General features: G+C 37.0%; 1 protein-coding gene across 3 annotated transcripts in view; it reads right to left on the bottom strand.

The window, feature by feature from the left end:
* LOC129417437 (kelch-like protein 29) overlaps positions 1 to 19,013 on the bottom strand; it is a 108,480-nt gene that overhangs the window by 84,739 nt on the left and 4,728 nt on the right. For 2 of the 3 annotated variants that reach the window (XM_055172100.2, XM_055172101.2), the window contains exon 2: positions 793 to 1,079. In XM_055172100.2, the coding sequence (XP_055028075.2) occupies positions 793 to 1,062 (270 nt within the window). In that variant the 5' untranslated portion in view covers positions 1,063 to 1,079. Of the gene's footprint in view, positions 1 to 792; positions 1,080 to 14,455; positions 14,573 to 19,013 lie in introns of those variants that run through there. The other variant, XM_073869892.1, reaches the window with a different exon arrangement.

Here is a 19,013-nt window from a genome sequence, read left to right as displayed (position 1 = left end):
CTCAAGCAAATCGAGATACACATGTTCATCACCTTTCAGACGAACACATTTGGAGTTATTTTAGTAAATGTCTTTGTAGGGATCAGGGAACAACTTCTGACTTTAAAGCCCAAAATAGTGCATCCATCCTTCACAGAAGTTATCCACATGGCTCCAAGGGGTTAATAAAGGTCTTCTGTGGGTAAACGATGCAATTTTGTAAGAAAAATATCCATATTTCAAACTTTATAACTATAATAACTAGCTTTCGATAACGACGCCATCTTGGACTCGCGCAATTCACAAGAGTATCTGCAAAACGCACCCCGTGGCACAAAATCTCACTACGCTAAAACTCTCTCGTGAATTGCAGTCCAAAGATTGCATCGTCTAGAAAGCTAGTTATTATAGTTTATAAAGTAAAAAAAAAATGACACAAATTTAGTGGCGCGATTACTGCGCAAACAAACGCTTTTCGCATCTAATGCATCTTCACACAGGTTGAAAATATTGAACTCAAGCGAAAAATGTAAAAATCTGAAGTTAAATCTCGCGATTTATCTAGAGCCAGGAACGCGATGCTTCGAGTTTGGTGTGTATGTAGCATTAGTCTACTAAATGCAGCATTGTAACCCTGGTTTTGATATATATGTCACCACCCACTGTCATTGTTTATCAGAAAACTGAATCATGCACATTCTGCCTCACACCTCATTCTGTGTTTCACAAACAATGACAAGATGCACATTTGTAATTGATTCATACACATTAATCTCTGATACATTCAGATAGAGGCGACAGGTGCATTTTTACCTTTGTTGTGGAGGTTGTGCAGGACGGTGCCAAGCGTTTGCAGGTCAGATCTGTGTTGGTGGTGCTGGTGACGGGCGTGGGCAACAGCGAGGGGATGACAGGCAGCGGGAGGAGACCCGGACGATTGTTACTGCTGTTGGGGACGGAGGAGGGCGTGGAGACGCAGCCGTTAGCCGTTCCTCCGCAGCTGCTTTTGACGGCACATCGATCTCTGCGCTCCCAAACGCTGCGGAAGTCCCGCTCAAATCTCTGATGGTACCGTGACATCATGACAGAGCAGAAACAGCCTAATAACAACACAAAAGACATGACGGACATAAACAAGCTGCTGAAAACTACAAGTTCAGGACTCAACCCTAATGGTTCTCTCTCTGTACATATATTATAGACTCGCCAGTCGCTCATAACATAAACAAGAGTGGATAATATCTCATAGTAATGAAGTCTCTGGTCAGCAGCTACATTGTGTCATGACTCATGCTTTATTATTCAGCACAAAAGATGAGAGAGGTCACATGATGTCTACAGACTCCTGCATAGATCAACACAAACGATCAGCACAGTGGTCCAACACTATAATATAAATGTCATTGAACTCATTCAAACAACATTAGGATTGGAAATCGAAAACCAATTTAAATTCTTGAATCGGATCCTTAAGGTCAAGGTTCAGATCCTTACTATATAATTAAAAATTCAATGCCTTTTATCATTTTCTGCATGCAAATTTTAAGCCATGGTCGACACATTTAATGTGTGTCCCTGAACTAACACACCTTCTGTGTTATTATTCATTGTGCCGCCCACCACGGTCCTACGACATTAGATCAGAAATGTCTTGTCTGCAAGTGTTCATTTATCACAAAATAGAGTAACGCGAGTAACCAACTCATTTAAATTTCACTAATTGTAACTGCGTTACTTGATTTAAAAAAAAATTAACGCTAAAAGTAGTGGAATTACAGGAACAGAATTAATTGTAACGCGTTACTCCCAAGACTGTTTTTAACACAACTTGTGTTGTCCCTTTCATTTATTTTAACATGAAATAACGCATTAAATGGCATGACACACACAATGTATAAAAAATTAACACAATTTTTTGCAGTGTATTGTAGCTTTATATATCACTCGTTATACATTTGGCACAGCTACGCATTCATTGTATGCGGTGCCATCATCAGCTCATTCAGCTCATGTCTGAGAAAAACTCACGTGAAAAAATCTATTGTAAAGGAAATATTATTTATCAGATTTTACTCCTTCTGCGATTGGCTTAATGGTGAGTACACTTTAATATGCTATAGATCACATTTGTTTATTGTTATCTGTACGTTCTGGCGACGGCCTTGCTGTTCTCTTCTCATAGTAAAACCTGAGTAATCCAGAGTAAAACACAATGAGCTTCTTCTTCATTAGTAACAATGTAAACAAATAAATCAAGATAACTGAGAATTGCTAATTAAAAAAAAGACTAAAAACCAAAACCAATAGGTTGGATATTGTGTGCTATGAAAGATTACAGACTATACGAGCCATGACATGAAGAAATATTATGATAATACTCGCATACAGGTGCGGTGCTGGAGGAAATGACATTGACAGAAGATGCAAAGCTCCCATGCAATCACATCCCTGGGAATTTCACATTGTATGTAAGTTTTTCCACAGTCTTTTAAACTCAGGCTGCTGAATGAATCTAACTCGTTCTGAAATAAAAACCTCTCAGCTGATGGCATCTCTAAGACAGAAAGAGAGAAACAGTATGTGCAGTCTGTCATCTCTATCTCACACAGGATCTTTAATAAGGCACGATATGTAAATCACAGATGTGGGCAAAAAACAACAACAACAAAACAAATGGCTTTGAAATAATGAACTGCTTTGCTTTACATACAGCAGGCTATATACAGCACCAAGCGCTACCTCTTTAAATAAACAAACCAAACCAATACAAGCATTCTCCTATTCTTCAAAACCACTAAAAGATTTTAGCATTTCACATCTGTAACAAAAATAAAAGGATAAGACATTTAATTATATTGTCAAGTCTATGACTGGACACAACATTTAAAACATCAAGTCATTTACTATAGTAAAGCCAATCATTTTAAACTTCTGTTCTGATGTCATGTTTTCAAAATTATTAACATGTTTTGAACAGAAAAATGACTTTAATGCAAGACCGTAAGCAGCTTATTGTTTGAAATGGTGGCAAAAGTAACAAGATAAAAACATAAATAAGTAAATGATTTTTAGTAGCATTTGCAAAGGTCATTAACCATCCAGAATACTCTTAGACCATTAATTAACTAATTAATAGACTAATTAACAATTCATCCTTTAAATAACACAGTTAATTACTGCAGCTGATTCACCATTTACAAGCAATAAAACAACTTTTACATTTACACCGTGTTCAACTAAAGTGCAGTAACATGTATGTGTATATTAAACAGCCTTAAACATTGGTTATCCAATCAAACATCAGGGCTGGAATAATGCTCACCCAATCAGAAATCAGGGTTGGAACAATGCTCACCCAATCAAACATCAGGGTTGGAACAATGCTCATCCAATCAGATGTCAGGGCTGGAATAATGCTCACCCAATCAAACATCAGCGCTGGATCAATGCTCACCCAATCAGAAATCAGGGTTGGAACAATGCTCACCCAATCAAACATCAGGGCTGGAATAATGCTCACCCAATCAGACATCAGGGTTGGAACAATGCTCACCCAATCAAACATCAGGGCTGGAATAATGCTCACCCAATCAAACATCAGGGCTGGAACAATGCTCAACCAATCAATCATCAGGGTTGGAACAATGCTCAACCAATCAAACATCAGCGATGGAACAATGCTCACCCAATCAGATGTCAGTGCTGGAACTATGCGTTTCAATATTCCAGTAAGTAATCCACCTGTTTGCATTTCACTTTTCTATGTCTCTGTGTATAGAAAGCATGCTCGGCTAAACGTTGAATTTATAATCTAGATTGAGTCTCTCTCATACATTATGTGCACACAGATCAATTCACGTCAGTCACTGGAGACGAGACTCTGTCATGTGTAAACCATACACAACATGAGCTCCACTGCAGAAGCACCTAAAGATCAAGGACTTTCAATCCTATTGCGTGTCTGTTGCATTGAACTAAAGAAACATCTGAAGTTGAGTGATTCACATGATATATTCAGAGCTGTAACATAAAACACTTCTGACCACTTTTAAAGTGACAGACTTTTCAGTGCTGTTTGATCAAGTAAGTTTCACCAGTTCTTTATAGAATTAAAAATAAAAGTGTGGAAAAAACGACTAAACTCAAGTATTAAATGTAGAGAACTCACCCACATCTCATATCAAGTGGTGTGTTTAGGACAAGAAAGCGTATATTTTTCTAAAAGATTAGAGTACGTTTGCAGGATGAGTGCACACGATTACCATTGAATTAGCAGCCTTATTTATTCTGAGCTTTATATGACGTTATGGAGAGGACAGGGCTATTCCCAGTCCCAGACTAAAATGCATGTTTGAACTGCCTTCATTTAAAAACACCTTGTACTGACGTGTCTAAACATACATCTCAACGACTAGCTTTGTACAAAATTTCAGCGAGGCAGGGCATTGAGGAGCAACAGTAATGTATGGTATGAGGAAAATGATGTGTTTTTGAACCATAAACCACGCAAACACATTGTTCGCATTTACTCTTTATCACAAGTCAAAAAAACACCTTAAGTGAGTGCAAAAAAAAAACGTTTTTGCGAATGAATGGATTTTTATTTGAAATTTGGCCTTCTCCTCACTCGTTTCTTTTGTGATACTTCAAAGTGCTCATAAAATTAGCGTGATGGAAACCCAGCTACAGAGACAACACTTCAGCCTCACAACATCCTAACAACCACTCAAAATATCTTGGCACATCATGGGGTGTTTTAAAAAGGCCAGAATCACAGAATGATATTTCATAAAAACACAAGAAGATATACTGTATACTTTATTAATCAGCTTATATATGGACCGTGTAATGTAATGTTTCCCCATAAACCTTGAAATTTATTTCACAAGAGGAAGTCTGACAAAACGGATAACAACAGATAATGAAATAAGTGACAGTTTAATAATCTTTTAAATCCCTCATACAAATGTATGCAGTAATCAGCACAGCAGAACAAACACGATGTCGCTCACAGCAATGCCTCAGTTCAGATCTACGGCTCTTTTCCTCGCAGAACAAGAGTTTAAAATGAACAGAGATGTTTTTGGTCTTATGAAATAAACACAGCACATCAATCACTCAATCATCTCATTGAGGAATCATTATGATTATAACATCACAAACTCTTTATGGCGACTACATTTACATTTACAGTTTTAAACCAAATCAGCATTCTGCTCTCTAAAACTCAAAAAATATTTACCAATCTCAAAAGTATATTTTTATATAGTATAATATAAGTCATTTTAACCTAGTATTTTATGTTTTGACTTAAAAAGTTGACAACTTATAAAAACAAGTTGAAAATGTTTTAACTTAATTTGTTAGGTTAAAGTAACATAAAAATATATCTTGATTTGACAAAAATGCTGCATTTCTTTGCAGAAGAAAAGTCTATGAACATGTCACTTAGCTCAAACCGGTTTTAATCCAGCACGTGTTTCTGTATGTTGACAGATTTCTGTGAATTAAACCCAGTGGTGGCCGGTGACTATTTTTTCGAGGACGCAAGATGCGAAGCTCATCACAACATGTTTGTAGCCAGTCATATGTGTGGCTCTTCAAAATATGTGTTCAGCGTGTCACGTAAACATATGTGCATCATGTGTCATGTCAAAATAAGTGCCTGCTGCAAATGCATCTAAAGGGTTCATGATAAAGTAGATGCTCACGTTTGCTAGATCAGTGTTTCCCAACCAGGGGGTCGGAGGCCTCAGCGGATTTCCAAGGAGCCTCAAGAGGACTTAAAATTATTAAATATTGGACAAAACAAGCATTAAAGTAAGCTCAAACAAACAAAAATCAAGATGTTTCTTTGTTTTGGCCATTTTAGTAGTAAATATCTTTCATTTATTTTTTTGTGGAAAAAATTCTGTGAGTGGGGGCCCTTCAAATATTGTTGTGGGCATCTAGGAGGCCACTGTGCTAGATAATTGCTTAATCTCATGTGTAATCAGAGTTTAGTGTCGCCATCCTGTCATCTTAAACCTGTATGCTGTTTTTCTATCTGTAGATAATGAAAACAAAAAAAATTGACAAACAGACGCAGCTATCATTTGTAGAAGAACAGTATACATATCTGTATGCTACAGCACACTGTAATAAAAGATTAGTTGGTTCAACTTAAAAAAGTAAGTTACCTGGTCGACTTAAAATTTTGAGTTAATTTTAACTTAAAAATATTGGTATAACTCAAAAATGTTTTGTAAAAACTGATTCAAAGTTTAATCGAAATTTTAAAGCAAACTGGTAACTTATTATTATTAATTTTTTTTGTTGTTGAACCAACTTTTTTTTTTTACAGTGCACAACATCTTTTCCTGTCATTAACAAGTCATCTTAGCCTGGGTTTCCCAGTCTAGCATGTAAACTATGGACCAATTTGTCCCCTGAAATAGGAAACCAATCACAGAACGGGGAGGAGGCAGCAAGACCGAAGCAGTTTTGTTTATCCAACACGGCAGCAGACGCAAAGTAACTTTTCAATGCAGCCTTAGAAGTAGTTTTGAATGCAAGTTTATTTAAAAAAAAAAGTACAAACGCATTTGATAGACATTCGTAAAGCCCAATAAAAGGCTCTGGACATTCATAAACCACGCATCAAATACGAGAAAATGAGCATGTGGTTCCCAGACCATGTCTCATTCTCTGGTGTTAGCCATGCTAAAGTTATCTCGGCAATTAAGAGAAAATGCTTCACTTTACAATTTTTTTTTTTTTGAAGAAACCTATACTCATATTTGAGAGGTGATAAAAACAAAACAAATGAAAATAGGATAAAACATTTTCTTTTGTGTTTGAAAGCAGAGGGTTTTTTTTTTCATTTGATATATATTGTATATTTATAATATATAATTTTCTGGAAGGCATTAAACTTTTGTGAAAATCATAAAAGCTGCTGGAGCTGGCTGGCAACTTAAAAAAAAAAAAAACGCTGGCGGGGAAAGAGTTGTACTATTTTCAATAATACAGTTACAACTTGAATCCAATATTGTATGGCTTTAGAAGACTTGTATGGCTTTAGACATTTTGACTTTTAAAGTGCATTTTATTTATTTATTCATGGTCACTTTTAAAGCTTTTAGACGTGGTCACTATGAGCTGCTGTTAAAAGTCTAAAAAACCATGTGACAATTACTCAAAACCTAAGTTGTGATTTACAAAAAAATAACAACAGCTGAATAAGTATGTAAATTATTTCTGTAAAGATCGGCTTTCACGCTTCTGATCGTAAATGGTGAATCTCAGATTTACATAAACGCCTCGAAACGCAGACTTACATTTACATGCATCTCCACGCTGCATCTCCTCTAGACATTTATCAAATTTAATTTGTTTTTTGTTTTTTAATCAACAGAGGCGTCAATCTGTGCCGCACTCGACTGTTGCGTGTAGAGCGAAGGGTGAAATTAGTGCATTTGTAAAGATCTGCAGATTTCCATCACAGTTCACAACCTCTGCCTTCAAGCACAGAAACCGGCTGGGAATAAATGAAATGTTTACTATTGCAAAAAGATGTGCATATGGCTAATAATCTACCATTTGAAGGCTGAATAATACATTTGAGTGAGAAAAGTTGCATTATGGATTAGCTTCATATGAATGCACTCAGAATAGCTCAGGAAATAATTTGGCAGCAAAGCTCATCCATACAGCCATGCATGAATTCAGCAATGCAAATATGCAAATGACAAATTTCCAGGAATGTGATTATGTTTATTTGTGTGCATCCACACACAAATTCAGTCATCTATATTCATATATCACTTGATGTGTGAATAAAATTTCCCTGTTGAGTATAGACAACAATGCAAAAATGCATTTGCATAATTGGAGCATTTCTGCTGAATATATTTTTTAAAAACTGCACTTATAAAATGGCAAGAAAAAACAGTATGTCAGTCAGTGGGATGTTAAGTGTGTCCTGTCTTGGGAAATGTTTTAAGCAAACAGAACAGAGAAGAGCTGTCAGATTGGTGATGCCTCACAGGAACGCTTATCAAATATCTTCCAACCAGTAATTTGACACATAATTCAGAGAATATTAACTTAGCGTACAGCCTCGTCTACCCAATGAAATAATAAGCAGTCATTATGAACCATAAGCAGCTTAATGCCTTTCTAATCTCAGGACAAATACAAAAATGTTTGTATACACTGCATGCATAAGGTTTAGTGAAACATGATTGACAGACAGAATTCAAATAAGCCTTGAGGCGTAAACAAAATCTTACATTACGATTCAATGAATTAAAAGCATTACAAAAGTACAATATCCTATTTAAATACGTTTTCTTTTTATTTGGAATATAATGAATATAAATCAAAATGTACTTTATATAAATTGATTATTCGGGCGAACATAAACATCTATTCAAATTAGATTTCTAACAAAATTAAAAGCCAAATCAGGGTATTCTTGTGAAAATATAAAGACTTGAGCAAATTTTTCCACCGATTAAAAAAAACTTCAAAATACTTTTCAAGGTATAAAGTTGAAAATCAAACTATTTTGATGTATTTTTTATTCGTTATTAGCAAAACAAATAAGCCAGATGACATGATATACCCGTGTCGTAACAGACCTAGGGCCTGCGTAGAAAACGTCTTAAATTTGATCGTATGATTATTTTTCAAAAGTGTGCACGTGTGATTCATAAAACAATCGTATTCCTCACTTTCAGACGTAAGATCTATAAATCACAAATGAATTTGAAATTGTGCACAGCTGAACAGTTGCAGATTTCTGCCCATTTAAACGATGTTTAAAACCTTTTCGAGCAGCAAGAATTGCTTATATTTTCAAAAACCTGCAGCAATCGGTCAAGCAAAAGTCTGTTCAGATCCTGCCGTGGCGCTAAGCACTTTTCCTCGTCAAAGACAGATTTTTTGCGTATGCACGCTTTGTAAATGAGGCCTTTAGATTTTCTCTGTACTTTACAATATGAAGAGTTTGGTTCCAAAACGCAATAAATCCATTTTGACAAATTTTGGTAAAAACGTGTTTTCTATACCAAAAAAGTGACAAGATTAAAACCAGTATTTTCTGTTACACACTTTCACATAGCATCTTTAGGTTATAAAAACATAAAAAATTCAAATCCATAACTTGATTTTCAAAGATTTATTCTAAAAACGAATTCTTTTTTCCACAAAATGCAATAAATCCATGACAGTTTTTTATTTCAAAATGCTATAAATCTATTAAATTAATGTATAAATGTGCATTCATCTTTACCATTTTATATTTATTTAGTTGACTAGTGGTATACAATGATTAAAAAATAAACATTAATGGCATTAACCAAAACACTTACTTTGTTATATGAAGAACACAATGTTTTAGCATGAGAAGCTTGATGCTGTCGGGAGAACAAGCAACCGAGTGCCTCTCGCGGAAATTATTAGCTGTTGATGGCTTACGTTTCTTTCCCGTCACAGAAAACCATCACAGGTTTGGCAATGCTATTAAAGTATTATTTTGTTTTGTTTGTTGATCACGAAGTACAAAGTAGATGAGGAAAACTAGGACTCCGTGTACTCAGCGCGCCGCCATGTTTGTTTACATTGCGTGAATGGTCCGCTGTAATATCAGAAATGGATTTATTGCATTCTGTAAAAAAGCAGCAGTGGCGTTTGTCGCATTTTGGGAAAAAAGGGAGAAAAGATGACAGAATATCACGGCGGGTATTGGATTTTGCGTAAAATTAATTATTTACTTTCAACTACTGACCTGATATAATACTGATTTTGGCAGTAACTCATTTTTTTCAAAAATGGCGTTTATTGCGTTTTGGAACCAAACTCTTCATATATGCTTAGTTTATGGTTCTTACCATCTAAATAAACACCCAACAACAGAACGGTGGTGATACTGGCGCACGTGACAGACCAACTAATCAATAATTACATTTATTGACATAAATTTTTCTAATCGATTATTAGCAATTTGAACAATTAGTTAGTGCATACCTAAACAAAACAAATACTTTAAAAGGAAAACACCATCGTTTTTCAATATTTTAATATGTTCTTACCTTAACTTAGATAAATTAATACATACCTATCTTTTTCAATGCATGCACTTTTACAGTGGGTTTACACGAGCTGCATTTGAGGCGTCAAAATCGCGTCTAGTTTGCCACTTGAACATTTTGAATGCATTCGCGCGTCTACGGAAAAAGCAAGCATTTGACGCGCATCAGAAGCGAAATACACTTCTTGTTGGCGGTTGTCAGTTTGCAAGATGGCTTATGTAGATCGTGCATTCATCGAGAGACTTACCAGTTTGTATTTGGTCACCTTACTATAGGGGGAAAATATTTTTAAAAAACGGCGGGAATGCCGCGGGTCAATAAACGTCACGTGACTCAAAAGAAATGTGTATTTACAACTTACCAGGTTGCCCGATGTCCTCACAGACACTCTTCCAAGCGAGGTCCTTTTTATTCCTGTCTCTATAGAAATAAGAACTTGTGTCGTATAGCTCCGGGTGACTGCTTATGGACAATATCAAGCATTCCTTCATGTTGACTTTGGGCAGGGCTGCCGCCACAGCAGCAAGCAGGCTCCTGATTGGTTAACGCGGCACGAAAATCCGGCAAAGTTCACATTTTTCAACTCGGGCGTCAGACGCATATTCGCGTGAAACACAAAATGCACAAAAGCACTATTTGCGCGTACCACACCGGACGCTCAATTCGCGCCATTCACCTGAACTAGACGTGCGAATGAGGCGGAATCATGTCTATCGGGCTAAACGCCTCATTCGCACCACAAGACCTCCAGACGCGCATCAACGCGTCTTCACATTGACTTAACATTAAAATCACTCGCGCTTGACGCCTCTACCGCGGCTGGTGTAAACACAGCATTAGGCTCAATCCCATTTCTCTGTCTTACCCCTACCCCTTAGTTTTGCACGTTCACGTGAGAGTAAGGCCAAATTGGGATTAGAGCCGACCGATATATCGGCAGGCCAATATTATCAGCAGGCCGATATGATCAGCCGATATTAGCCATTTTCCAAACTAACGGTATCTGAATTCATAATGGCAGATAAATTAATATTTAAAAAAGAAAACATGTCATGAGTGTTGCCGATGTATAGTTTGTCCACCAGGGGGCACTCTACAACCTCCCTGTTGGGAACACTCGTGTATAACGCGTCACACATCCTGCGACCTGCTGATCCAGCCAGAGTTGGGCATAGAGAACAACGGTTAAGTGAGTTCATGGTGAGTTTGTCACGAGACAATAAAAGAAACAAGTTTCTTTTTAAAATGCATTATCATATTATTTTAGTTAAATTTCATAAATAACTACAAATAACTAATGTTAGGGAAATCTGTTAATGTTTTGTTGCGCGTTTCTGAAATAAAATAAAAAAATCGGCCGATATATCGGAATATCAAATTTTAAACCCAACAAACATTTGTATCGGTATCAGCCTTCAAAATCCTTTATCGGTTGGGCTCTAATTGGGATAGCCCTTACTCTCATGTAAACGTGCAAAACTAAGGGGTAGGGGTAAGGGGTAAGACTGAGAAATGGGATTGGGCCTTAATCTTTGTACAGCGCTTCAAGAATGTGTTAGCCTAGCCCCATTCATTCCTATGGCTCCAAACAAAAGCTGTATTTTGTGCCACCATACGTACTGGTGTAACTTCTGATGTAACCGTCTTTAAATAGGGAAAACATGGAAGTGTTTGGTGGCTTCTAAATTCATCCCTGTTTGGAGCCATAGGAATGAATGGGGCTAGGCTAAATGCTAACACATTCACGAGGCGCTGTAAAAAGATTAAAAGTGCACGCATTGAAAAAAATATAGGTAGGCTATGTATTAATTTGTCTAAGTTGAGGTAAGAACATAGTAAAATATTGAAAAACGGTGGTGTTTTCCTTTAACATATTCACTTCTGACTGCAGGCTACATAAAAAACACATTTAAAGCCAATGTGAAAACAGTCGTAACAACAGTTCAGTGCTTTATTCATCTAAAAAGTAAGGACACCCATAAACAACAAGACTCCCATTAACACACTACTGCTAAAAACATCTTCATGTCGATCTTTATGTTTTTCTTCAGGTGTAAATAACATGAATCAGTCCTGTTCACTGATATCTGCACAAACACATCTGCCGCTGGGTAAAATCTCTACCGGTCGAAACGTTACTATAGAGTCCCACTGCCAGCCAGGACTAATACATGCGCTATCTCTCTCAGCGTCTAAGGGTGAGGTGTGATAATAATGCAGGACAACAGCAGGGAAGGAAAAATGCATAATTTGGCTCTCTGGCAAGCATACGGCATCAGGCACACCTGCCCAGCTCCAGTATTATAACAATGCCAGCTTTAATCATAGATGTAGTCAGAGGAGAGATTGTGCCATACTGCAGATACACTGAGATCACGTGTGATGTATTTATCACCCACAGACCACCAGAGAGAGAAACACGGCTATAATTCATGCAATACTGTTGAAACTACAGGACACAACATGACCACCCACACGCTCGGCTGTCTTGCTTCCGGATGTATTTTTCATTTAATCCGCAGGGATTTTCAAAACATTGTTCAATAAAGAGAGCAGAGCCTCGGAGCTCATGGCAAACATTTCGTAAAAGGTTATCACTAAAAATCAATTTCTCCAAGAAATTAGAGTTTGACTTCTAGGATTTCATGACATAATAATCTGAAACGGGGAGGACAAATAACATCAATATCTTTTGAAATATATCATTGATGGCATTCAAGTAATTAAATATCATATTGGCACAGAAATGATATATCTGTGCATCTCCATCAGGGTTGCCAAGTCCACAGTTTTCCCTTTTTTGATGGGCTACTTTAATAGTGCTGCAGAGGGCTGTATTTCATGTCTGCAGGTTAAATTGACACCAAAAATGCAGATTTTACTCCCAGAATTCGATTGGGTTAGTTTGTAGTAGCAGTTGGGCAGATTCTGCTGTGAAAACCTGGCAACCCTGATCTGAATATTAACCTAGTAAATACAATGGCTCAATAAATATCTTGTTATTGTACAAACCCAAATACAAGTAACACTATCTGATTTTTTGAAGGGGCCTAAAAACCCATAAACTCAGGAGATCAGGAATTGATTGATATCAAATAACTTCTTCATATTGAAGCTCAAAGCAGAGATTAAAGCTTCACAGATTAACATCGGCCTGCAGGAATCGAGGTCTGAGATCAGGACGCTGGAAGATTGTATTGCAGTGATTTTGCCTGTGGGCAGATCGTGAACTATAAAATATCACTCCGACGCGTCGCTGTTGATTTACACGCGGTTCATTCCCGAGAGCACGAGTGTCGAACCGTCACCGGCAGAAATCTGATCTGAGCCTTTAGAAATGTGACTGTGCATGAGACCTGAAGCCAGATCTCTACCAGCAGAAACTCACTAAAGCTTTATGAGAGTGTGTGTGTGTGTGTGTGTGTGTGTGTGTGTGTGTGTGTGTCCAATGAATAATACAACAACAAACATTTCAGGCCACAAATAAATACCTGTTCTAGCTTCCAGATTTTATCCCGGCATGATTTGATCGAAAGAGCTTCTTTTGTGCCTCAATAGATACAGGAAATATGAATCTTTTGTAAATGGAGTTTTCATGTCACAAATGTTAAAAGACAAAGCAGATCTGAGGTGTGGGGTCACTCTCATTTAACATAATAATACTGTTAAACACATCATTAAAACATCACACGACTCTATTAAACTCTTTTTCATCTTAATTTAAATATGCAACGATTGCAATTTTCTTGGCCAATTCCAATTTCTGATTTTTCTGTAGGTGTGACCTGCCGATTCCGATTTTCTTTTTAATGCTAGGTTCACACCAGACACGTTTGAGGCGTTAAATTCATGTCTACAGAGCGTAGTTGGACGCTTGAACATTTTGCGTGTACTCGCTGTATTCGCGTGTGAAAGCTGCTTGTGAATTTCTAGTCATCAAGACATTCGTGCAGAATTTGCGTCATGGGAGGGGCTTCTGCGACTCCGCCCGCTTCCTGTAATCACGTCACTACTAGAGCAAGCTCCTGATTGGTTATCTTGGTGCGTTTTTCCGCCAAAGTTAGAATTTTTCAACTCGCGCGTTTCGTGGCAACGCTCAATGTGCGCCATTCGCGCGAACTAGATGCAAGAATGAGGCGGAATCGCGTCTACTGCGATAAACGGCTCATTCGTGCCGCGAGACCTCCAGACGCGCATCAACGCGTCTTTACATTGACTTAACATTGAAATCAATCATGATTGACGCCTCTACCGCGGCTGCTGTGAACGCAGCATAAGAATTGACATTATAAGCAACTTTGTCGCTGTGTGTCGCTCTTCTCTTTTAAATAGGTCAATAGGAGGCGTGTCTAAATCTGGCTATCATAAACAAATAAGTACCGTCCACCCCAGTAACTTACTGCGCCACTGGCAACAAAAGGACCGGCTCAGAATCGGAACATCATAAGACTGCGTAAAATCGTCCGTTTCCCATCTCTGGCCGGCTAATTGGTGCATCTCTCTTATTTCTCATTTGTTTACAATGCAGACTCAAAAAAAAAAAAAAAAAAAGTGTGGAAAAATGCAGGAATGATTTACTTAAAATGTTTTCATAAAAGTCATGAAACACAAAGCTACATTTGATCGGTGACACATGCACCAATGTTTAAACTAAAACTGATCTTAAAATATCTTACAATCAAAGTCAAATCATTCGGTCGCTGAAGAACAGAAGATGTGATTTTTACATGACAATCACTATAAAAAAATCTGTTTCTGTGAGTCTAACCATTCATCAGTAAAACCTGACCTGCAGGAAAAACACTGCACGGGTGTTAAACCTGTCTAACAAGATTCCTGTCTAACCAAACATAACACACCTTTGATTTTAATATCACCTGACTTTATAGTAGTTGTGGTTAAAAATGGTTAAAGCATTGGAATGAAGCAAAGGTCATGGGTTCAAATCCCCTAATAACCAACACGGTACAAACTGAACCAATGCAGAGCGTTCACCTCTTCAACATTTACATGGTTTACATTTGATTTAGCAATGCACATATTATTTTACATGTTATTTTACAGTCAGGTGGGCACTTTGTCTTGGCTTATTGAGTCGTGATGTTCTGCCGTCAGTTGGTAGATCCGGATACGTGATAGTCAGTTGACCTTCCCCAACATACTGCATGTAGTTATGGAGACATGGAGACGTATGGATGAATGCTCACACTAAACAACGCTCCATGACTCTGACATGTGAAATATGAAGAAATAACACACGTCTGATTTAAAGAGGCACTCGTGCAGACAGGTGACCGTGAGAACAGATTCACATCATTTCACATGAGAACCAATGAGGCAAAACCAACACCAAATCTCACAAGAATCAAATCATTGACACTAAAAACTACATCTTTGTATTGCAATGCATTACTCTCTTACACATACAGTATGTGTGCTTTTGACTGAAGCATGTTTTTGTGCTACCCAACATAAAAAATACACAAATTAGTCGGAGAGGTTTCGTAAAACATGACAAAAATAATGACCATATGCTTTGGAGTAAATATAATAATATAAGCATACATCTTATAATTTAACTCTTTTATTTCTAATTGCAAAATAATGATTTTGTCTTCTTGCTAAATATTAACTGTTAAAACACAAACATTTTTGCTGTAGCTAGGGTTGCAAAACTTTCAAGGCTGGAAACTTTCCATGGGAATTATCAGGAATTAATGGGAATAAAGAGTTGCCACACCCTCTGCATGTACTTGCATTTTTCCATAACATGCACAGATCATTTCTCGAATCCTGCACACAAAATCATATCAAAATGTCCATCTTTGCATGTACTCACAGAAAAAAAACGTATTTGTGCTGTATGTAAACTAATATGCACCAAGATTATATCAAATTTCCGTAAAGTTTCCAATTTGGAATATTTCCACAGTTCCCCAGATTAAGTTCCCATGGAAAAGTTCAAGAAACTTTCGACCCCTTTGCAACCCCAGCTTAGCACATTTATTTAACATCGGGTTGATGATCTGATTGATTCATTCAATTTACTCAATTTTTTACGGCAATTGGCCGAAACCAACTTATTTAAGATACACTTAAACAAAAAAGATTAGTAAAGTAAAATAAAATAAAAAACTTTTGTTTAAATGTAGCTTAAATAAATTGAATGCAACCACTAACCTTAAAAAAATTTAGTAAATTGAATGAATCATTTTTTCCCAGTGTGTGTGTATCCGAGTATTCAGACAATTCAGATTATTTTTACTGCATGCTGCACAAGGTCTAAAAGTAAATTATTTCTGTAACCCAACTAAAGCCATTTGATTTCAGATGAGCAAACAGAAGCGAAACCTGCTAAATTATATGCAACGTGGCAGCCAAGTGCACAAAACTCCTGAGTTTATCACACTGATTTATTCAACACACCTCACAACCAATATCTCTTTAAAACCGAGGGCTCAAGACCTTTAAAACAGCCCTCCTCGAGTTAAAAACTTTCTATTCAATCTCCTCAAAAATCAAGTTATAGAAAGTCCTCCTTCCACAAAGGTCATCTTCTGAGGAGAGAACAAGACCCAGTTAAAAAAAGAAGCTTCAATAACATCACCAAAAGCAATTAACCTTTAGCCGCCAGCTGTTTAAAGTTAACAAGGTACAAATACACTCGTCTATTCACACTGATTAGAAATACTATAATAGACCAGCATCAGGAATATTGACCTACAATGCATGACCACTCGAGTAAAAAACTCACAACTTGACTTTACTGTGTTTGTTCTTCAAGGAGAATCTAGTCTAGATGTTGTAGGGCACTAACAGTGTAATGTACTGCCTAAGATTAAAAAATTGAACAAAAAATTTCTGCACCAGGTTATCAAAGTCTAGAGGATAAAATGAGAGATTATGGATGCATTAATATATCGGCCTATTATCGGTATCGGCAGATAAAAGCATTTTTCCCATTATCAGACATCAGCCAATTGTTTAAAGGACGACAATGATCAGGGCAGGTCATATCCTGACAATCAAAAAACACATCAGAACCAAAGACGGGTCTACAGGGGGCTAAGGGGGCATTGCCCCTCCTGATTTTCCCAAAAATGTCTGGTTAACCATAAAAAAACAAATAGCATCTCTTGTTGGCAAATGCTATTTATATCAGCTCCCACCCACCAAAGTCTGGTTGACCTACAGAAAGCTTAGAAGTCTCTTTAGCAGCAACGTTAACATAAAGAAAACACATCTTTAAAATATAAATCAGAAAAAATGCAATCACTATTACATTAATGTAATAACACAACACACATTAATATAAAACTTTTAGTAAAAATAACCTCCTAATCCTTTCTTAGAATCACCTTATTATTTATACAGCCAATTGCAAGTCTTCAGGAGTTTTCAATATGTTTGTTTTAGTTCTGATTATTAAAAGTAGCATATGCAGTCTGATTGATATACAGTAGATATAAATGATATAAAATTGTTATATAGTAAATATACAGCATTGTGTGTATCACGTGTAGTTTTAAAATCAAATTTTGAAGGTTTTGTCATCATTGTCAGCTCGCATTTTAAAGCTTCAGACGCAAAAATCTACAGATTTTTAAGTTCAGGAGGAGCTTTCACTCCGCAAGGTCATCGTAGGGTAAACCGTGGTGTTTTATAATGTTACGTTATCTGTGCAAAATCTAAGTTTGGTTAAATATCAATACAGCTAACTATCGTGATACATTTTTCCACAATAATGTGTCAATATTTCAATCTCTACTATCGATATTTAAAAAAAAAAAAAAAAAAAACTAAATTGAATCCCTCTGTGTGTGTCAAATGACCTCCTCTGCAGCTGCTGTAGTTGTCGCTGTCCAATTGTCTGTCATATACGACCATTCTGCCAATGTCTCAAGCTTTAAGAAAAAAGTAAAAAAAAGTGGCTCTTTTTGTTTACATTTTTGATGGAAAAAAGTATTGCATTGTATCATGTTACATTGTATCATGGCCCATGTATCGTGATATGTATTGTATCGTGAGGGCCTTCCCAATACCCAGCCCTACGTTATATTATAATATCTTATTTGCTATATTATGAACAAAGCAGTGTGATTTATCTTTAGACTCGTCTCAACACACACTTACAGTATTTTAAGGCTTGTGCTTTTTCTGGTGCTGTTTTCTCGGCAAACAGAATAACCTTTCGATGAATTTGTCATGCATGTCAATTTGTCAAACTGCTTCCATAATGTTTTCATCAATAGATTAAAGCGTTGTACTTTGTTGTGATATTTGGGACTATGGGGTTGTCACCTCGAGGTAGTAAGATTGAATGACATCAACAGAGTCTCGTGAAACCCTAGACAACACAATTATGCAATCGCATGATTCAACGCATAATCAGCCAAAGTTCGCATATTTATGCTGGAGTGGCATTTTTCAAATACGCCCCATTTTCGCAGCATAAATTGCAGATTTCCGTGCGCAAAATATGCAGGCTTGCATGAGCCCATTTTTGTAGCAAAAATCTCATATATCGTAGCAGAAAGTTTAAAAAGTCAAAAGTCAACCCCCCCATGTTAAAATGTCAAATGTCCAATTTTACAGCAGAATTTTTTATAACTCATCCGTAATTAAACCTTAAAGTTCTGCATAATTAGGGGCGTGGCCACTTGAGTGACGGGTGAACTGAGACTGCTGTCTCTAGTACTGTCAAGCTAGGCAGGCTTGGTTTCAGCTTTACCCACGTCCTGCCTTTTTGCCCATTTTCGGTTATCTGCGAGTGATGCACGGTGCCAAGATGGCGACAGCAGGCCCAGCCAACTATTGGCTACAAAAAAGCTCTTCACAAACATACGGCTGACGTCTATATTTTTACAGTCTATGATCAGAACTCACACTGTGTGATTATTTTGAGTTTGTACGCTCTGCACTGCTAGGATTTCACAACATACTGAAACTTAATAACAA

The sequence above is a fragment of the Misgurnus anguillicaudatus genome, chromosome 7, assembly GCF_027580225.2.
Source record: "Misgurnus anguillicaudatus chromosome 7, ASM2758022v2, whole genome shotgun sequence".
Lineage (NCBI taxonomy): Eukaryota > Metazoa > Chordata > Actinopteri > Cypriniformes > Cobitidae > Misgurnus > Misgurnus anguillicaudatus.
Note: the sequence above shows the minus strand (reverse complement) of the source record. Positions and strands in the feature narration are given on the sequence as shown.